Raw genomic sequence first — 22152 nt, forward strand, 5'->3', positions numbered from 1 at the left:
ATTGAAAGGTTCTCACTGCAAACTGTACAAGATCCACACAGAGGGGTTGGAGCTCTGCTTTTCATTCAACTTTTCTTCTTTTTTTTTTTTTCAAACTTGGAGCTTTCAGCCCTCTCCTTTGTTTCCGGTACTACCTGTCCACGTGCACAATTCCTGAATTTTTCTGCGACGGGGCATTTTCATCTTTGCCATTTCCTCTGGCTTTAGGCTTCTCTGTGCAGTGTGTGTTGGTTTTCTAGGTGTGGATGGATTTGCAGAGAAGCTGCAGCGGTGTGTCTGTCCCTCCCTTCTCCCTCCCAGGATGGCCCGTAACCCGCTTCTGGGTTCTCTCTCCGCGACTGAAACCTCGCTGGTCTCCTCGTCTTGCACCGGGCGTGAGTGCGGTGGACGCTGGAATATTCGCTCGGGAAAGCCACGAATGTGAGCCCAGGATGGAAGCAAACTTGGCTCGCCTCGCCCTCCGAGCAGGCTCGCCGAGGATCAACGTTTCTCTAAGATTTTGCTCGGCAGCCTCATCCTGGGACAGGCATCTATGAGTCATCGGCTCTGCGGGTCACATGGCCAACGTGACCAAAATAAAGTTTCAGTATTTTAAGCCGCTAGAAAAGGGGACAACGGAGCACACCGGGGGCGGGCGACAGCGGTCACAGGCTGGCCGGGCACCCGCGCGAGGGGCCGCGGCGGCGCGGGCCGAGGGGGCGGGGAGGGGAAGGGGCGGGGCCTGGCTGAGACGCGCCCCACCCCCCACGGCCCGCAGCGACGCCCGGACTCCCGGGCCGGCGGGCCGGCCGGCTCCCGAGCGCTGCGACCGGCGGAAGCCAGCCCCGAGCCCCCACGGCTCCCGCTGCTCCCCGGAAGCGGGAGGCTGAGGGATCCCGGAGATCCCGCTGCATTCTCCACTGCCACCGGGACCCCACGCGCCGGCAGCGGCTTCCCCGGGAACGTCCTTCAGCCCCGGGAGCACGCGGGAAAAGCCCCAGCGCGCCAATGAACGAGCGCCTTCCTCATGACGGTCACGCTCGGGGGCGGGGCTTCCCTTCGCCGCTCCCGAGTTCCGGGAACCCCCTTTGATTGGTCTGGACGGTCTGGGAAACACTGTAGGAAGGCCCAATCAAAATGCCACGTCTCGGCCTCGAGGAAATATTCCGTGTCGGCCCCTTTCTGATTGGGCAGTTGTTTCGGGCTCTGGCCACTGGAAAGCTTTGTTTAGGTCTGGAAGGCGGGCTTTCCTGGGAGTGGGTGGGGAGGGGGCGTTGAGTCTTGACCAATCCTTTCATTCCGTTGGGTGGTGACCAGCCAATGGGCCGGATGGATAGGACGCTCCTCCCGGAGAGTAGTGAGACCCCTGGTGCGGGGCGATTGGTGGTGGGAGCGATGAATGGCAGCCGCGCGGCCCAACGGGTGCAGTGCGTGGGCCGCGGGGCGGGGCCAGGGCGGGTGCGCGGCGGCGGCGGGGTGGCTGGGCCGGCGGCGGCGGCGGTACGAGGCGCGCGCTCGGGGTCCCGGTCGCGAGGAGGAGGAGGATGTGGCGCGCGGAGGGGAAATGGCTGCCGAAAACAAGCCGGAAGGTAAGAGCTGGAGCGTGAGGGGCTGGGGGTGGCGCGGCGGGCAGCGGGACCCGGCCCCGCCGGACATCCCGGGCATCGGCGGCGCCGGGCGGGAGCGCGGGGGCGCGGCGGCGGCGGCGGCGGCGGGCGGGCGCCCCGGGCCGGGGAGGGGGCGGCGGGTGGGGGGGCGGAGCGCGGCCGGGTCCTGAGGTGACTCGCGGGGCGGCGGAGCGCGGCGCCGCACACCCCCACCCGGGGGCGGGCTGGGGCCGGAGGGGCGGGGGGCCGGCGGGCGGGGGCCGGGCCCAGCGAAGAGGAGGAGCCGCGGAGGGAGGGCCGGCGCCTCCCCCACCCGGACCGGGCATCCCCGCCGCTCCCGGGCCCGGCGCGGCCCCCGCCCCCCGCGCCGGTGGGGGCCGCGGGGCGGAAAGTTTATCCTCCTCAGGCCCCCTCCGGCCTCGCGCCCCGCTGCCCCGGGCCGGTTCCCGTCGGGGCACGGCCGGCGCTCAGCCTCGCCGCCTCTGGCTCTCGGCGGCGGGGCCGGGCGGACTCTGTCCAGCCTCACCCTGGAGCCCCGTGGGCGCCTCCCAGAGCCGGCGGGGTCCCCGCGCTTCTCCCCACCAGGGGGACCCTCTCCTGCTGAGCGTCCCCGGACAGAAGGGCCTCGTGTGACCCCTCCCCCTTTCCTTCCGGGGAGGGGGCCTGCGCAGCCCCTAGCAGTCGCTCCCATCCCACTCTTGCCCTTGCGCCCCTCGCAGCCAGGAGGGTGGGGTCTCCGATGCTATGGCGAGTGAGGCTCTCCATACTCCCTTGCCCTTTACCTTCTGTGACCCTGATCCTTCTCTGGCAGAGGGGTCCGCCTCATCCTCTCATCTTCTGTGGAATCTTTGGGGCCTCTGCACACCATCTGTTGACCCTTTTGCCAGGACAAGGGGACTCGGGCTCCCCTTGTTCTTCTCCCTCTCCCAGTGGGTCATAGGGGCCTGGGCAGCTCTGAAGTCATTTCTAAATAGGAAAGCAGACACTTCTTACAGAGGAGGCATCCTCTCCGCACACTTTCCTGGGTTGGGGTGAGCTCATTTCCTGAATACCCTTTGAGTTGCCCTCTCTCTCTCTTTTGGGAGGAACTGGACATTCCAGGGCTCCTTTCCCCCTTTCTCTGTCTCCCCTGTCGTGTCCCTCTCCTTGGAGTTCCTCCTCTGGGTGAGGGTTGTTGCCCCATCAGATGTAGGGCAGGGCTTCCAGTACCTGTGCCTGGTACTGGAGTGAGAAGGGGTCCCAGCAGCAAGCCTGTGTCTGAGGGAAACGGGTCTGCTCTTGCTTCCAGTTTACTCTTGCTCTTAGGTGGGGGAAGCATTCATCTATTGACACTGCCCCACCCCCCACCTCCCCCAGGAAGAGGTTCCTGTGCCCTTGGCTTTGGGTGTTCATGATTACTGTCTTCTGTGCACTGAGAACCAGACTTCGTACATCTTTCATTCAAGAGACTTTGAACCTTCCCTGGAAATAAACTTCCCATTTCTTTTTTAAGAGAACTCATATCCTCCTTATGGCTTCTGTTTCCCAGTCAGCCATATTTAGTGAGCCTGTTACCTTGACTTTTTCTAATTTTCTTAAATTGTATTCATGTTGGCTGGGTAAGAAGAAGCCATATGCCTTTCCATCCAGAAAAGGGAGTGGAGACACCCATGTCGCCCACATGCCATTCAGGAAGAGGTTGCTAGTGGGCTCCTTGTTGTACTAGAACCTTCCTTGGGTCCTGGTGTTGTCTCTTGTGGGATCCAAACATTTCTTTCGAGCTTACAGGTTTCAGGGAAGGGGAAATGGAGAGGCTTTCTATTTTTTTGTGGCTTTGGTTCTCTTTTGGCAAAAGAAAAAGGATACTATGCATTTGTTTATATTTACACACATACAGGCAAATATTTATAGGTGGAATTACATCCATTACGTTTATACAGGAAGTTGAAAGGGTTAGATGACTATCTCTACATCTTGGGTGTATATGGAGACTTTAATGTGTAAGGACATAGATATGCATCACGGTTGTTGGGAACTCTTCAGCTTAGAGGAATCTGAAGACTCATTGATAAATGGCCACTTCTTGCCGCTCTTTCCTCTGTCATTTGTACTGGACAGAATAAGCAGAATGACATCCTGAATGTTCACCAGGTCCCTGAACAGGCAAAGTGTAGAGGGCTCGCCCCTGCCCGCCGTGACTTAGGCGTTCTGAATTTAAGTGATCATCCCTGCTTGATCCTTCACAGGGTGAAAAGTTCTCATCTCTACTTCTTTACTGCGGTGTAGGAGAGAGAGATTTCCTGTATTTTGGGGCAAAGGATAGGAGCGGGGGAGAGGAATATGTGTTTCTGTGACAGAACTAGGAATGAATAGCCGTAAATATGTCACTGTTTTATTTTGGCCATTTAAATAATTGAGAGAGGTTGAGCATGCTAGGAAAAGGTACCTTTGGGAGGGCCTGTGACACTTTGTGAGAGGGTGGGAGGGATGATCCTCCAGGTTTTCTGTGAGCCGCACAGTTTGTGTATTTGGCTGGTTCCCCTTGGCTCAGGGTCCCTCCCTTCTGTAGCTCCAGTGGTTGCTTCTGCCTCGTTCATCAGCTGAGTCTTACTTTGGGACAGGCTGAGTATGGAGCCTCATCACCGCCATCCCCCTGCCCCAGCTCTGTCAGGGTTCTGCACTGGGGGTCCTTGAAGAGCTCTTCTAGTGAGGAGCCCTTCCACCTGGGTTACTGAGTCTGGAGGCAGTTACCTGGAGGATGGCTCAGCATCAGTCGTTGACTTCACAGCCTTGCCCCTCAGTCTGTATTGAGCTCTCCAGTGGGCATCATACTCAACGTCTGACAGTTGTGCTTTTGACCTCAATTTCCTTTTTTTTTTTTTTTATTAATTTGGTTTTTAAAAGTTTTTGTACTATTTCTATTCTGCCTGCCTCTATATTCAGTTGATGGAATTGTGTATTTTTAGGATATAGTATTAAGGACCGTGGGAAAACAGGAGTTGACTACCTGCTGTCTGTGTTGGCGTGTTCCCAGCAGATTCCTCTCCCTTCCAGTGCTGGATCTTCTCCTGCCCTGCCCAGTAACGCTGCCTGCCTTTTGGAATTTTCCCTGCCCTCTGGGGTGCTCCATCTGTGGGCAGTAGGAGGAAATTGCTAAAGTTAGAGGAACACGCTCGAGGTTAGTGTGCGAAGTTAGGTTCCTTTCTGTGAGTTTAATGCGCTGGTGCTTTCTGTGAGACCTGTCCTCACAGATTATTAGAGCTCAGCTTCTCTGTCTTCCCCTTCCAGTGCACCGTCAGGCTAGACGGGTTCTGTCCTCTTATGGACCTTTCTTATGTCTTTCTGTTAGAGCATCCCTCGCCCCTCCCCTGCACCCCTTACCCCTCTGCCCAGCTGTCTGGACAAAGGTGGGTGACCCATGGGACATGTCTTCCCTTGCCTTTTGGACAATCTGACTTATCCTGCTTCTGGGAAATGTTGAGTTTCTCCATCCATGTTCAGTGGCTTCAGAAGGTTGACATGTGCGCAGCAACCTCTACTCAAGGTCAGAGTGGGTCAGGTTTTTCTTTTCAAACAGGTAGGGTTGCTCTTGCCTCCTCTCTGAGACATCTTTATACATCCTGCTCATCCACGTTTTCTGTTTCTTTAGTTTTTAGGCTTTCCTCTTAAAATAACCTGTTTGTTAGAGGCATGTGGCGTTATTTAGCTCTGTTTATGCTGGGTGTGGCCCCCGTACCTGGGGGATTGTATTTCTTCCGGCCTGCTTCTCAGTGCGCGTCTTCTGGCTGGATGTTGCCTCCATTCCTCCTTCCTCTGGGCCAGTCTCCGTTTCCTTTCTCCTGAGTTTTGGGGAAGCACATCTTTGTGTGCAGATGTACGTCTTTCCAATTTCCTCATGGAAAAAACAACAGAAGGTGACTCTCACGCGTCCTCTTCCTTTCACTTCCTGATTGTGCCTCTTGCCTCCTTTGTGGGACCTTTGCATTTGGCCTTTTGGACAGAAGTTGTCTTTACATCCATGTTCCCATCATTGAGTGTGTTCATCCTAGAGACCTTCAGTGAGCTGGTATTTCATGCAGGAGTGTGTGTCTGTGTGTGTGTCTGTCTCTGTGTGTGTGTGTGTCTGTGTTGGGGGGGTGAGGGTTTATGTGACTCTATTTGAGACCATAGGGGTTTCCTTTACGTTTTAGTGAGCGTGACATTTCAGTTTGTCTTACACTTGTCTTTTTATATATTCGTGCAGGGAATTCTCTTGTGAACTTTAATTTTTTGGATTGTAATCTTACAAAGACATACTCTAGCAGTGTACTATCCCATTGAGCTCTTCCCCACCCCTGCAGGAGTGGGGGTGGTGGAGAGGGTGGAGGGCAGACTGGGAGAAGCACTTAACAGCTTTCCTTCAGACAGTGTGTGGGGTGTATGTGTGTGGGTGTGGGTGTGTGTGTAGAAAAAAGTAGTCAATCTTCGTTCTGTCTCGGTGTAACTTCCAGGTCATTTAGATATATGTTGATGCTTGTGTAGCATTTGAAGAGCAGCATAGTAAGTATTGTAGAGAATATGAGATCATAGATGTCCTTTATAGAAAACAGTGATAGAATAAGAGAGAGAATATTCTCTTAAGGTTAACATTTCATATCATCAGATAGTAAGGAGTGTATGAACTGTCACATTTTCACTACCAGAAAGTGTTGTATCTAAATTTTGTGCCTAATTCTAGTGACTGTTCTTAGGCCAGGTATCTGGTATACTTATTACAGTTTTTATTTATTATGTGATTTAATTCTTTACACTTTTTAAAGGTACTGTTATTTGTACCTTTTCTTTATTTTGGTCAATAGCTTCAGTGTTTTGGGGTATAGGTTTGGTGTATATAGTGGTGACAGTAATAATAAAGAATTAACCTGAAATGTACTTCTTCTTTCCCTCCTATGTTAAACCAGATTTCCCCTCTCCAGTGTCTGTAGAAACCAATTCTGCTAGTATTTCATTCTTAGGAAGAGCTTTTGTGTAAGACTCTTGTAGTATGGGGTCCTTTATCCATGTGAAGATGTGACTGAATATTTTTTGTGGTGGCAGGTGATGTGTGTTTCTTTTGAATTTCCATTATCACAGACCATTTTCTAAAATGTTCTGTATCTTCTAGAATCACTTACCATGACCTTTTTTTTTTTCTTTTGATGTTCTGGATGACTTAAATCCTACCTCCCTTTTTTCCCATAAGGTTTCTTTATTGCCCTTCTCATCATTATTTTTAAAAAAATATTTGTAGATCTGCTGTATTTATAGCCTTTCTGTCATTAAAGAGGGATGCCCACAATTCTTTTTGTCCTGTAGTGAGAGGCAGTGCTACTTCTTGGTAGGGAGATTGGGATTTAAGCCACAACGTAAGGGGTGATGGTTGCATCTGTGACTGGACAGCATCCTTGGTGAAACACTGTGTCCTTCCAGCGCCTGGGCCTCCCCATGTGGGATTTTGGAAATTTTTCTTTTTGCTACATTTAGCCAACTTCCTTCAGTTTCTTTGGCTTGATAATGATACATTTCTTTGGGTAGAGCCAGCAAGTCTAGACTTCATCTGGGGCCTTCATCCAGGAGGTGGTGTGGGGTCTTGAAATGTCACTCTGCCTTTTACAGTACTGTTTCTGTGGTCTTTGGTGTCTCTGAGGGTGAGGGTAAGGAGTGTCCTGGCTCCACTTCTCTGTCCATAGAACATGAGTTAGAGTGCATGGTCACTCACGCCCTGTTCTGCATTACAGCATGTGATGGCTCTGTCTTGTCTTTTTGTTTATTTTCAGAAAATCTAATCAAGTTCAGGATTTAGTTGATCAGATGTCGTCAGATCTCTATTTTGTGCTATCCATGGATGTCGTGGCCATCAGTCCTGTGATTAACATGTATTGCTGTTCTGTCATTAGAAAGGGAAACTTGTAGACATGTGGATGGTCTTCCATCCCATAATATTTGTCATGTGTTTGTAAGGAAAGTGTTTCTCTGTATATATTGACAGTAGACAGCAATCCTCGATTTTTTTATGTGATGGGACAAAGTAAAGGGTGTTTTTTTCCTCTCCCCTATCAGTATGCTGGCTGTGTATTTCTAAGGTTCTGTTGCGTCTTTCTGCTTTGAATGGCATTGCTTGTAGAAGGTCATGGGCCTCCTTGTGTAAAGATTGGTAATGCTTCCTGAGCATTTTTTAGTTCATTACCTTGGACTAAAAAAGAAATATTATGTACCCCGCTGCAAAGAGAGGCCAAGTGTCAGCCACATTACTTCCCTTTTTTTTTTTTTTTTAATTAAAGAGGGTTCATTTAGTTTCAGCCAATTGACATCTTGTAAGATGTATTTTTGAAATGGTTCTTGTGTGTTTACCCCAGTGTTCTGCTCACTCTTGATGGAATTGCATGTTCTGTCATACATGAGTCCCTTGCTTATTTGGAAAAGTGCAGTCACATTTTATTTACTCCTAAGATTTAGCAAGGCCCTTCGACAGGTAACCAACACATGCCTTTCTGAGACTGTTAGCAGAGGTGGCTGCGAGGAGAAAGATGTGCTGGGTTGGGGCTGATTCCCTGCTCAGTTCTCTGCCATGTGGTTTTGTAGTTACAAGTGCACATAGTGATGTGCCTTGAAATAAATGTTCAAGGCTGAGTTCGGAACAGTTTCAAACATGCTATCACCTGGACGCTAATTAAGTGGCATTAATCTCACCCCCGATCTCACTTCTTAATATCATCCAAATACCCCCTTTCCCTTTCTCTCCCACTGAAATCTAAAACCAGCAGTCATAACGAATCCCTGAAAAGGAAGCCACAAAGGCTAGCTCTGACCCCCTTCCCTCTGGCTCAGCTGCTGGCTTTGGGCACTTTGTCAGTTGCTTCTTTTTGCATAGACAGGCTCTGTTGGGGTGAGCAGGTGATGTGGAGCGTTCAGTCATTTAACAGACCAGGCCTGTCTCTCCAGTCTTTCCTTATCAGTTACCACAAGGTAAGATCATGTATTGAGTCACTTAAAAACACTTGCTAAGTGGATGATCCTTCCTCCTTTATTTCTGCCTAGCCGTTAGAATGAATACTGGAGTTAGTCTTCTCATGGGACTAGTGAATCGCTGGTCCCTGCTTTTGTGTCTAAGATCCGTGAGAAAAGGGGGCGCTGACTCCCCAAAACTGGAGTCTGACCCTTCAGGACTCGGACCTTCTCTCCGGAGCCTGCACGTTACTGCGGAGGTGATTTATACTTCCAGCTAAATCTAGTATCTCTACCAAGTGGTAAACCAGTTATTTAAGTTTACATTTAGCAGTATGTGTCTGTGTTACATTAGAATGGTATGCAGCTACAGCCAAAGACATTCCTGCAACTAGAAAACAAAAAATGAAAAGAAAGAAAGCCCTTTTCTCTAGTTTTGAAAGCCAGGTTCTGTTTTTTTTTTTTCCTTCATCAGAGTTGATTTAGATGGTCAGAAAGCATTTCTGAGGGTACAGCAGTACAGTCAAGAATTAGTCTTTTTAAGACTTAAGATTTGGCTTTTAATGCTTATCTGAAAAGTTCTTGAGGATGTATGTGCCCCACTGGTTTTCTGGGGCACATGGATATCAAACCATTTGGAAGCAATAAAAAGAAATTGTTATAAAGTGGGAAATTATCAAAGAGAAAAAATGTGATAGTGAAGAAATTACCAATTACATTAAAAAAAAATAATCTTAAAATGATGACTGTAAGTATAAATTCAGGTATCCTAAGGAAAAAATGGATTGTTGGTATGATTACCATGTTGAAATCTGCAAATATACTTATTGTATGAGAGAAACTCCCTGAAATTGGGATGCTTAGAAGATAAAGAAGTTGATTGGATTGGTGATTTTTAAATTGTTAAGTGTTTTTTCTCTTTTAAAAAGTAATTGAAATAAAATAACCCCTTAGTGAAGAGAATGTAAACTTTAATGGAAGTTCAGGAGAATTAAACATTTAAAAAGTGAAGATTGAAGATAAGGATTTTTTATTGTGAATCCACAAGGGGGTAGTGATGCTCTATCAAAGATATTTGTGGTAAAAATGTGAGATGATCTCTTTTAACACTTTGGATTTACAGATAAAACCAGTAGGCTTGCATTTTAACTTAAGATCTTCTTTTCAAAATGTTTATTGGCAAAATTGTTTACTGCTTAAATTTTAAAAAAGTCCATTTTGGGTGAGTGGCTATTTTAAGCCACGTGAATGGTAAAGAAGAGAGAATGTCCTTCTCGTTCTGTGCTCTGGAGAGGTTACTGAGGCTCTGAGGGTCACTTATTTTCTAAGAATGTAATAATCTTAAATTTCCTAGGAAACATTAGGACTCTAGGAATCACTTACTTAAGTGTCCTGAATAAAAGGATCTTAGTAAATTATGTTTAAGCTTTATAGAAGTTTGTATTGCTAGTTGTATTTTAAATTCTGTCAGGAGATGAAAAATGTAGACCGTCTGCACACTAGCTGTTTTTAATAGTTCTAAGTAAATCCAATTTTTATAATCTCTCTTTTTTATTAGTTTATATTCCATCATTAGATAAAAGCATTCCTCTCCCCCTGTCCCCTGACATAAAAATTCCAGTATCTTGCCTGAGATCACTGAGTCCCTCCCTGTTATATTCAGAATTGCTCAAAATTAGGCATGGTTTGGCAGTGCCAGGTAGTTTTTAGTGAAGAACTAATCTATACGGTGTGCTCTTTTTTGAATGTGGTGGTGCATGGTGGGAGGAAGATTTAAGATGGGAATGAGACTATGTTCTTATTTAGAGACATAGCTAACCATATTTTTTTTTTTAAATAGTGCTTTTAACAATAATATGAAATATTTCCATGGTTTAGAAGTGATGATTGTTTGTAGCATGTACACCGTGTATTTTTCATGTTTGGTCGAGGGAAAAGCTTGTTCGTTTGGCTTTCTCTCTCTTTCTCCCTGTCCCTCCCCCCCCCCGCCTCCCCTCTTCTTTTCCTTTCCTTATCTTGGGCAAGGGCTTTTTCTCTCTTGTATGTGTTTCAGTCATCAGTCCTGTCTGACTCTTTGTGACCCCATGGACTGTAGCCCACTAGGCTTCTCTGTCCATGGAATTTTCCAGGCAAGAATACTGGAGCTGGTTGTCATTTACTTCTTCAGGGGATCTTTCTGACCCAGGGACTGAACCCGCGTCTTTTGCATTGGCAGGCGAATTCTTTACCACTGAGCCACCTGGGAAGTCCTTTTCTATCTTGTACCCTTTAGTAAATAACTAGTGATTTAACACCCCCAAAGACGCACTGTTTCTTTGTGGACTACCCGAAGCTCCGCTGGAAGCTGAACTATGACGTCAGCGTTTTCATTCATGAATTCGGTTCTTCCAAATCTCTTGTTCTGTGCTCCTGAGCTGACTTCTGGCACATATACAAATCAGTTCACCATCAGTCAGCTGATAAGTCAGCGATAAAAGGTAAAACAAAAGATGCTGGAGTTGTTTTGATGGAGCCATGGTTGCTCATGCTGATTTGCATCAGTGTAGTTTGGACAAGGTTTCTGGCGAAACAGATTGAAACCTAAAAACAGTCAGTTTAATTATCTCATGATTCTGTGGATTGAGTTGTGTTGTGAACATATTGACACTACATTTTTGTTCTCCCATGAAGTTCAGGGTGCTGTGCTGTAGCTCCTTTGTTATGAAGTAGCATTCCTGTTGTAATTTGACTGAATTGGAGGACTGTGCTTTATTTCAGAGAGGCCTGCAGATTAAATTACGTTCTACACAGATTACTTTTGGAATGCACTTGGGTTTTTTTTTGTTGGGGGGGGGTGGTGTTCCATTGCTCTGGAAATATTTTAAATAACTGTTTGATGCCTAGAGTTTCACTGTGTTGTGACCATAGTTATGTAACTGGCATGGCCGTCCTTGTGTTGGAGTTGGGTTTCCTTTTCCTCAATCCCGCACTTCTGTAGCTGTCGACGCCAGCTTCTCCTCCAGGGAGGTCGCTGCTTGTAATTTAGTGCTGCCTGAGAGCAGTTCTTGAAGAAATCTTGTTTGGAGTTGGCCTTTGCAGGGCCAGGCTGGGGGCTGAGCCTCTAGCGGCTGGCATCTTTCGGGCCTCCTGTAGTTGATGAATGGTGAGCTTGAAAAAAGTTCATTTTCTCTGGTTTCTTGGGGGTTTGTTGACTTTCCAGTTATTTAATTGCCAAGAAACATGTAGAAGTAAAGTGTGTTATATTTAGAAATCATTTTAGCTCAGTTACAATTTATGGTTAGAGATGATTCGAACTGCAACCATTTTGATTGATATCCAGTGTTACTCCTGAGATGACTTCTTAAACCTCCTGACAACTCAGAGATACTGTCTTCTCCCAGCCCTAAATGAAACTAGAGCTTTGTGTTCTTTTCGGATGACCCGAGTTTTCTGATGGGGAACAGAGATTTGTGGTCTGTTGTCTGGCGTTCTCCTTTAAGTAGATGCTCCGAGAAAAAAAAACTTGAGAGCAAGTAGACATGAATAAGCATTTGAAGCTGACTCAAAGACGTTTATTATTTTCTCTAAGAACTAAATCGTTTTAAAATTATTTAAATACAATTTCCAGGAAGGAATCTGATTGTAAATACTATTGAAGAAAGGAATATTTAATGGTATAGAGTTTCCGTAAACACTGCCTCATTTTCAAAACCATGCTTTCCTGTGGACTGCTGTAGGATTTATGAAAAGTTATGGGTTTAGAGCTCAGATTTCAAAATGTTGGGCAGTCTAGCTGTGGTGTCAGCATTATCATTTTTGTCTTACCCTGAACCAAACAGTGCTAGATGAGTCCTCTGGCCACGGAGGCTTAGGTTTCCTGTGTGGCTTTGAGAACAAGTCCACAGTGGTTCCCAGCTCATCCCTTCTCTTTCTGTAGCCAGAAACACTGGGGAACGAGAGCAGGGACTCTGGCCAGAGGTGTGTGTTTTCTGCTGTCCTGGCTGCCTCTTCTTCAGGCCAGGTGTGAGGAGCCTGTCTCCCTGGCCTCTGCCGCCTGCTCCTCCTCACCCCCTCCTACTTCATTGCTCTCCATTTTGGCTCAGCATCTTCTCTTGGTTTTCTGAGGCTTCAGCTCTCACATAATGAGTTAGTCGGTCCTAATTTTAAGGGGAGTCACGTGTTGAGTAGAGGGTAGTCCTGGTGACGACCTCTAAGTTCCTTCCCATTCTGACTTGCAATGATAAGAAAATGAAGCTGGATGTGTGGGATTTCACTTCATGGCTTGCTGTGCTGGTACGCAGCTGTCTTTTCCTGTGTAACTCTATCTTTTCTTTTTGAGGTACTTGCTCCAGGTCAAGAATTAATGTGTTGGCTCAGGCCGTCAGTGTGGGAGGAATTTGAACCGTAGTCGCTCAGGCGCCTCCTTTCTGGTGTACCGAGAGGGCTTAACTCTTTAGGTCTAACATGCTGTGAGTTAAAAATTGTAAAAAGATTGTTCAAGTTGTTAAGGATGCACAGCACAAAAATGTTCATTCTGCTTAGTTATTCCCCGTGACACATTTCAGGTCTTTATTCTGATATGGATGAGAGTTTATAGTTTTGGAAAAATAGACTTAAATAATACATGAGTACAGATGCAAAAGTGTCTGCTAACCTCAGACATTTTCTGTGTAAGGTAGTATTATTTATATTCATTTAGCTTTATTTCCCAGAGTTGATTAATATAACTGCTACGAAGATGTATTGATTGCTAGACTCTTCCTACTAAGAAACTCGGGTAGACTGGGGAGTTGCGGCGGGGCCACTGTAATTGATCATATTGCATCTTCACTTGGGCACATTCCCTGGGCTGCTCAAGGCCTGGCATCAGGGTTGGCACATTTCTTTCCTGTTTAAAGATACTGAGGGGCAAGTGAAAGTTCCCGGTGTTCTTGGCAATACACTGCCTTATCCTTTCTGTCTCTACCATGTTGAAATGTGCTGGCTGAACCATTTTCTTTGATGAAGCTTCTGATGGAGGTCTCTTCCTCATTTACTTTTATTGATATAGGCTGTTGTGCTTACAAAGAAAGCCATAACAAGTGGAAGGTAGGGAGTGGGTACTCAACATTTTTGAAGTACTTGTTTTTCATCCTAGGGGTCCTCCAGAAATTGATTATGGATTACTTGACCAAATTCAAGGCCCAGAGATTTATTCCAGGCACTCTGGGAGGTGAGGCCCATCAGTCTTTCTCTACTGAATCTGATTATTCTCCAAATGACCCATTGCTGCCTGGCTGTCTTCTGATGCAAATCTGGTGATAGTGGCAACCTTTCTAACCGAGCTGAGTCTCCTTGACAGCTGTTATCTGTCCTCTCCAGGTATTTTTAGTCTCCGGCCTCTGTGGCCACGTCTAGAGGATCCGAGCATGAATTTAGCAGCTCTGGGGCTGCTCCAAGTGGTTGCGGGTGTTCTCTGCTCCCTCCTCTCCAGCCTCCCGCAGCGCCACCTCTCTGGAGGCTCAGTGCCCTTGTCGCTCGATGACCGAGCAGAGACAGGAATCATTTGTTTAATAAGAATGAAAAAGTCAGGATTTTTCAGGATGCTTTTCAAGATAAACAGCGGGGAGCAGGGATGGTGCACAGCAGTAGCGTGAGTGGACTTCACGCCACTGAATTGTACATTCAAAAAGGGCTAAAGTGGTTAGTTTTACATTATGTATGTTTTTTCATGATTAAAACCACCCTCCAAATGGATATAAAACCCAGTGAGAAAAGTATCTATAAGGAGCTGAGAGTAACTATGTGGCAGTATTTTCATTATTCTAAGTTGGCAGGTGGTGCCTTAAATGGAGGTTCAGAATCCACCTCATGCCACATGTGTGTGTAGACACACACACACACACACACCCCCACAGTGAACGCACAGTGGTCATCAGCTCTGTGGTTCATTTGTTCAGAAGAGGGTGGGCGCTGGACGCTGGTGTCACAGGGGAAGCAGTTGGAGCAGTTTCCTGCAGGGAACGTGGGCGCTCGTGCTAGGTGCAGTGAAGGCTGCTTTTGTGTAAGGATAGTGGAGCCACCTCAGCCTCGCGGGAAGGAGACCAAAGGGAGCCGCAAGTCTGCAGTGGACTCGAGCCTGGGGCTGAGCCTGGCCCTGCCAGCTCCCCTCTGTGCTGGTCCCTCTGCCTGTCCTCGCTGACACGATGCCTCGCTCATACCTTCCATGCCGTGTGGCTTCCCGGGGCTCTCTGTCCTCTGACTCCAGTCTCTGTGGCGTGTGTTTAAAGGGCTCAGGACGGAGGGTCGGACTGACTTCTCTCAGTTGGTGGTTTTGTTTCCAGAGGCCGGGGGTTCACCTGGTCTGGTCCACGCTGAAGGAGGGTGGGCTCGGATCTGCTGGTCGTCTGATCACTTTGAGGGGCTCACGGCCAAGGACTGTGGGAGGAGGGGACCGTAGCATGGGGTCCTGATGCCTTAACCTCTCTCTGTCAAACCATGTAAAAGGAAGAATACTGACCCCAAAATGGATTTCTTGCATTCACTTGCTATAGTGAGTAAACTTTAAAAAAAAATTCCTTTCTAAAAATCATTTATTTATCTGGCTGGGTCGGATCTTAGTTGCAGCATGCAGGATCTTCCTTGTGTCCTGTGGAATCTTTTATTTTTGCTGTGATGCACGGCTTAGTTACCTTGTGGCTTGTGGGATCCTAATTCCTCAACCAGGGATTGAACCTGTGTCCCCTGCATTGCAAGGTGGATTCTTTTTCTTTTTTTAATTGGGGTGGAAAATTGCTTCACAATTTTGTGTTGGTTTCTGCTGTACAACAACACGAATCAGTCATAATTATATACATATGTGTGTATATGTTGTTTCCCTCCTGAGCCTCCCTTCCGTTCTCCATCCCACTCCTCTAGGTCATCACAGAGCACCAGGCTGGGCTCCCTGCAGCTTCCCACTAACTATTTTACATATGATAGTGTATATATGCAAGGCGGATTCTTAACCGCCAGATACCAGGGAGTAAACTTTTTACTGAGAAAATGTTCACTGTGGCTCCAGTCACGAGGCCCAGCACCCTCAGCCTGCCTGGGCGTGTGTACGGGTAAATCAGGGGTGACGATGCAGGCAATGCACGCGGGAGCCTCGTGGTCCGGCAGCCTCTGCCCTGTGGTTCTCAGGGAGAACTAGCAGTTGGCGGGGGGTGTGTGCCTGTGTCTTTTGAGGTGTCCCCCGGTTCACATACTTGGGTGGGCTTCCTTGCCTTTCCCCTCGTCGTGGGCCACAAAACCTGGGAGGCTGGAGGTGTTGTCTCTGAAGAGGGCGGAGGTCTTTAGGAGGAAACAGGGAGCAGCGATGTCTTAAGGACGTATGGCCACTGAATGCACACTTGTTTGCTTTTCCTTCTCATCCTTCCTGCATCTACTCTCAGGTTTTTCTTGATTTCTCATGGGAGAAGAGGAAGGAAAAGGAGAGCAAACAGGTGGAAGGCTGAGAGAGCAGGTTTGGAGGTCTGTGTAAGAGGCTAGTAGCCAGCACACCATTGAGGTCTGTGAGCTGCTCAGTGACTGATGCTTCATAGTGATGACCTTGAGTGTATTCACAAAAGCAACACCACATATGCTCTGCTTAACAAACGAGGCAAGTATATAATGTTTAAAAGAAACATTGTCATCAGGTGGTTTTAGTAGTCAAAGGGATTTGACACTTTTTTCACTATAACAGTTTTGGGTGGGAGGTGGGAAGAAGGTTCAAGAGGAAGGTGACATCAACCTATGGCTGATTCATGTTGATGTATGGCAGAAACCATCACAATATTGTAAAGTAATTATCCTCCAATTAAAAATAAATAACTTTTAAAAATGTAAAATGATAGCTTTACTGAGGTATAACTCTTTTACCATAAAATTCACCCTTTTAAAACATACCATTAAGTGGTTTTTGGTGTGTTTAAACACAGCTGTGTAACTGTCATCACTGTCTGATTCCAGAACATCTTCATCACTCCTGAAAGAAACCTCTGCCTGTTAGCAGCCGCTCTGCTTTCCTCCCTCCCCTCTGCTCCAGGCAATTAATAGTCCACTCTCTCTTCCTGGACTTGGCTGTTCTGGACATTTCATACAAATGGAATCCTACACCATGTGGCCTTTGGTGGCTGTCTTCTTTCCCTTAGCATAATGTTTTCATCCACATTATCAGTTCAGTCGCTCAGTCGTGTCTGACTCTTTACGACCCCATGAAGCGCAGCACGCCAGGCCTCCCTGTCCATCACCAACTCCCGGAGTTCACTCAGACTCATGTCCATCGAGTTGGTGATGCCATCCAGCCATCTCATCCTCTGTCGTCCCCTTCTCCTCCTGCCCCCAGTCCCTCCCAGCATCAGGGTCTTTTCTAGTGAGTCAACTCTTCGCATGAGGTGGCATTGGAGTTTCAGCTTTAGCATCAGTCCTTCCAATGAACATCCAGGACTGATCTTTAGGATGGACTGGTTGGATCTCCTTGCAGTCCAAGGGACTCTCAAGAGTCTTCTCCAACACCACAGTTCAAAAGCATCAATTCTTCGGTGCTCAGCTTTCTTCACAGTCCAACTCTCACATCCGTACATGACCACTGGAAAAACCATAGCCTTGACTAGACAGACCTTTGTTGGCAAAGTAATGTCTCTGCTTTTCAATATGCTATCTAGGTTGGTCATAACTTTCCTTCCAAGGAGTAAGCATCTTTTAATTTCATGGCTGCAATCACCATCTGCAGTGATTTTGGAGCCCAGAAAAATAAAGTCTGACACTGTTTCCACTGTTTCTCCCTCTATATCCCATGAAGTGATGGGACCAGATACCATGATCTTAGTTTTCTGAATATTGAGCTTTAAGCCAACTTTTTCACTCTCCTCTTTCACTTTCATCAAGAGGCTTTTTAGTTCCTCTTCACTTTGTGCCATAAGGGTGGTGTCATCTGCATATCTGAGGTTATTGATATTTCTCCTGGCAATCTTGATTCCAGCTTGTGCTTCTTCCAGCCCAGCATTATAGTTTATATCAAAACTTCATTCCTTTTATTGTGGCATAGTACTCTATTGATTAGACACACTGCATTTTATTTATCTGTTAACCAGTTGATGGACATTTATTTCCCCTTTTTAGCTCCTATGAATAATGCTGCTGTGAACATTTATGTACATGCTTTTGTGTGGACAGTGTTTTCGGTTCTCTTGTACAGCTAGGCGTAGAATCGCTAGGTCATATGGTAACTCTGTGTTTAACTTTTGGAGGACCTGCCAAACTGTTTTCCAAAATGGCTGCATCATATTACATTCCTGCCAACAATGTTTGAAAGTTCCAGTTTCTCCACATCCTTGTTGGCACTTGCTGTTGTCTGTCTTTTTGATTGTAGTCATTCTTATGGACACAGCTGAGCGGCTGAACAGGAGCAGCATCTTGGGGATGTGAAGTGGTGTCCTACTGTAGTTTTCGTTTGCATTTCCTGAAGGCCACTGATGGGGAGCATCTTTTCTTGTGCTCATTGGCCATTTGCATGTCTGCTTTGAAGGATGTCTGTTCAAGGCTGCGGCCCATTTTTGAATGGAGTTAGTTTTTTGCTTTTGAGTTGTAGGCATTTTTTGATATATTCTGGATAACAGTGCCTTATCAGATGTAGGATTTGCAAATATTTTCTCTCATTCTGTGGATTCATTTTCTTGTGGGTTTCCTTTGAAGCACAAAAGTTCTCAATTTTGAGTTCCATTTACCTGCTGTTTGTTGCTTTTGCTTTCATAATTAAACTATTGCTTAGTCCAAGGTTATGAAAATTAACACCTGTGTTTTCTTGTCAGAGTTGAATAATTTTAGCTTTCACATTTAGGTCTCTGGTTCACCTTCAGTTAATTTTTGTATGTTGTGAGATAGATAGGCTTCCAGCTTCATCGTTTTGTGTGAGGATATCCAGTTGTCCTGGAACATTTTTTGAAAAGACCATTCTTTTCCCAATGAAGTATTTAGCACCCTTGTAAGAAACCAGCTGCCCATAAGGGTGTGGGCTTCATTTTGGAGTTTCATTTCTAATCCAGTGACCTATGTCTGTCCTTACGCCAGTACCACGCTGTCTTGATTACTGTAGCTTTGTAGTTAAGTTTTGATATCAGAAAATGTCTGTCCCTGAACTGTTCTTTTTAAAGATTGTTTTGACTATTCTGGGTGCCTTGAATTGTCATGTGAATATTAGGATCAGTTTGTCAATTTCTACGAAAAAGGCAGTTTTTATATTGATACGGCTTCTATATTGAATGTAGGGATCAATTTGGGCAGTTTAAATCCATTTTATGGATCCACCGTTTGGGAACTAGTATTGGCTAACTCGGGATTCCTAGATGGCACACTGGTAAAGAATCCACCTGCCGGTGCAGGAGATGCAAGTTCGATCCCTGGGTTGGGAAGGTCCCTTGGAGTAGGAAGTGGCATCCCACTCCAGTATTCTTGCCTGGAAGATCTGATGAACAGAGGAGCCTGGCAGGCTGCAGTCCATGGAGTCACAAAGAGTCAAACACGGCTGAGCTACTGAGCACACACATTCGCACTGGCTAACTCAAGCAGCCAAGCATCTAGCCCTAAAAAAATGTTTTGATTCATTACTACAGTAGGCTTTGTTGTTGAAAAACTCTAATTCCCTGTTAGGCTAGAATTGGACTGTTCGGATTCCAGGAGAGCAAATAGTTATTCATGTAGCCTGTGTGTGTAGGCTTCTTGTGCTGTGTGTTTTTACGATGTGAAAGTTTGCTGATGCCTTGCATGTTTAGAAAAGATGTGGTAGTCTGGTTAGCATTCATTCTGATTAATAGAGAATTAGCAGGTTCCATGTATGAACATTTAATTTCAAAGTGTTGGAATATGTTACAATAATATTGTGACCTTAAAATTTATATTATTATTATTGGAGGTGTCAGAAAATATTTTAGAATCTTGTAGTCCTGTGGGGGCTGTGTGACTCTCAGTTACTGTTACAGTCTTAAGGCAGTTTATTTACTCAACAAGTAATAATAAAGTGCCAGCCCAGAGAAGGACAGACATGGTCCCTGTCCTCATGCAGCTGATGGGGAGACCAGTGTTAATTAAAGTGTGTGTTTAGTTGCTCAGTCGTATCTGACTCTCTTACGACCCCATGGACTGTAGCCCGCCAGGCTCCTCTGTCCATAGGATTCTCCAGGCAAGAATACTGGAGTGGGTTGCCATTTCCTTCTCTATGGGATCTCCCCAACCTAGAGATTGAACCTGCGTCTCCTGCATTGGCAGGTGGATTCTTTACCACTGAGACAGTTAACGAAGGTGTCATGTGTAATTATGTAAGGCTGATACACTGCAGGCGTCTTCCTAGTGCTGTGTCTGGTCCATACTATGCTGGTGAGCATAGGGCATCAGAAAGGGATCTGTTCATGTGGGAGCTTCGGAGATCCTTCCTGAGCTGCACCTGAAGGAAACCAGGCATTAAGTGAGGGAAGAATGGGGGAAGCCTTAGGTAATCAGAGGGCTGGCTAGTGAGATATGTGGGGATATCCTGGGTATATCTGGCTGCTTGTAGCTTTTGAGGGGTCCCTGAAGACAGAGGATGAGATGGCTGGATGGCCTCACTGACTTGATGGACATGAGTCTGAGTGAACTCTGGGAGTTGGTGATGGACAGGGAGGCCTGGCGTGCTGTGATTCATGGAGTCGCAAAGAGTCGGACACGACTGAGCGACTGATCTGATCTGAAGACTTGTCTCTGGTCTTTAACCCTTAGGTGCCTTGTGACTTTGTTCTGAGCAAGTAACTTAGCCTTTCTGGGCTTTTTTACTCACTGTTTTTTTAATCTTATCAGGCAGTGTGTCGCCATCTTTATTTAGAGATACTTTCTGAAAACATACAGAAATCTAGGCTTTTGGTTGATTGTATTTATACAATTCAAAAATATTTGTTTTTTTCATGACCTTCTTTGGTTGTTTACTTAGGAGTGTAATACTGGTAAATCGAATATTTTTCTGAACATTTTCCCTAGTCTTGGAATTTAGGATTCACTTCTGTTCATAATATTCCAGAAGCTTCCGGTATGCAGGGGAGCAGATGCGGATGCAAATGAGGAATGCTGTCATCAGGCTCTGGGAGGACCCGGGAGGACTTCTGGAAAGTGGTAGAATTCGGCCGCATCCTTGACAGGCACACATGGTGGTTTGAGGAGAGTTTCCTAGTGGAGGAGATGAGGCAGAGGCTCACAGCCAGGAGTCCTGGGGCTGGGATTCCTGGTGTGTGTGGGTAGATGAGCCTGGAGAACTGGTAGGGGGCAGGTGTAGAGGCTGGGAAGGCACACTGAGGAGTCTGGCCTCTGTTCTCTCTGCTTTGGGAGCAGCTTCTAGAGTTGCTTCTTTAGCATAGGAGTGGGGTTGATTGGCTAATCCCTTTTCCTTGAAGGTGCTAATAAGGGCCACCTGCTTACTGCTCCAGTTTCCTTTCTGTTTTCCAGCTGTGGTCAGTTCTTTTAGATTCTGGTTGTCCCAGGGCACCACGCTTTCTCTTGGTTTTACGTCTTGAGTGTTGTCATCGCCTTGGCTTAGAAGGTGCGCTTTCCTCTAAAACATATACATGTGTACTCACGCATTTGTTCTGTCCACTGCCTCCGCTTGTCCTCTGGGTCCCTCCTTAAATCACACTTGTTGAGAAGCCCTCTGGGCCTTGCCTTTCTTTTCAGATTGGATTGTACGCCCTTCCTGGCGCACTTGTAGCACTTCATGGTGTTCCTGCTCATGGCACATTATGGTTGTGTTGACGCCGCTGGCTTACTGCTCTTTCTCCTTCAGTTAGAGCTACATCTTCAGTGGCCAGAGGCTCGAGCACCTGCCACCTGTAAATGTTGTTTGAATGAATGACTGCGCAAAGAGGAAGGACTGGAGTTGGCAGGAAACAGCTCCTGACGAGAATGTCGGTAGCAGTCAATTGGAAAAAGAAGCTGGTGTGACTGAGTTGTATGTGGATGTGCGAGAGAAACACACTTTTGTGACTGACTGACCATGGGCTCTGAGGGATGAGAAGAGGTGAAGGTGACTTCTAGCTTTTGCACCTCAACTGGTGTCAGGTGAGGCCATTAACTGAGTGAGGGGTGAGGAGGGGTATTGTTTGGGGTGAAAGTGAAAGTTGCTGTCACGTCCAACTCTTCGCGACTCTATGGACTGCATAGTTAGTCCTTGGGATTGTGCAGGCCAGAATACTGGAGTGGGTGGCCTTTCCTTTCTTCAGGGGATCTTCCCAACCCAGGGATTGAACCCAGGTCTCCTGCATTGCAAGTGGATTCTTTACCAGTTGAGCCACAAGGGAAGCCCATGTTTTGGGGTTCAGTTCAGTTGCTCAGTCGTGTCTGACTCTTTGCGACCCCATGAATTGCAGCACGCCAGGCCTCCCTGTCTATCACCAACTCCCGGAGTTCACCCAAACTCATGTCCATCGAGTCAGTGAGGCCATCCGGCCATCTCATCCTCTGTCGTCCCCTTCTCCTCCTGCCACCAATCCCTCCCAGCATCAGGGTCTTTTCCAATGAGTCAACTCTTCGCATGAGGTGGCCAAAGTACTGGAGTTTCAGCTTTAACATCATTCCTTCCAAAGAACACCCAGGACTGATGTCCTTCAGAATGCACTGGTTGGATCTC

The 22152-nt window shown here is 46.8% G+C and overlaps 1 protein-coding gene across 6 annotated transcripts in view; it reads left to right on the top strand.

Annotated features, from left to right (window-relative positions):
* Window positions 1-1279: 1279 nt before the first annotated feature.
* The window catches only part of LOC138991266 (calmodulin-binding transcription activator 1-like), an 84064-nt gene continuing 63191 nt past the window's right edge, over window positions 1280-22152 (top strand). For 2 of the 6 annotated variants that reach the window (XM_070385164.1, XM_070385165.1), the window contains exon 1: window positions 1280-1568. In XM_070385164.1, the coding sequence (XP_070241265.1) occupies window positions 1379-1568 (190 nt within the window). In that variant the 5' untranslated portion in view covers window positions 1280-1378. The remainder of the gene's footprint in view (window positions 1569-22152) is intronic. The other 4 variants (XM_070385169.1, XM_070385168.1, XM_070385166.1 and 1 more) reach the window with 3 other exon arrangements.

The sequence above is a fragment of the Bos mutus genome, chromosome 16 (genome assembly GCF_027580195.1).
Source record: "Bos mutus isolate GX-2022 chromosome 16, NWIPB_WYAK_1.1, whole genome shotgun sequence".
Taxonomy (NCBI): Eukaryota; Metazoa; Chordata; class Mammalia; order Artiodactyla; family Bovidae; genus Bos; species Bos mutus.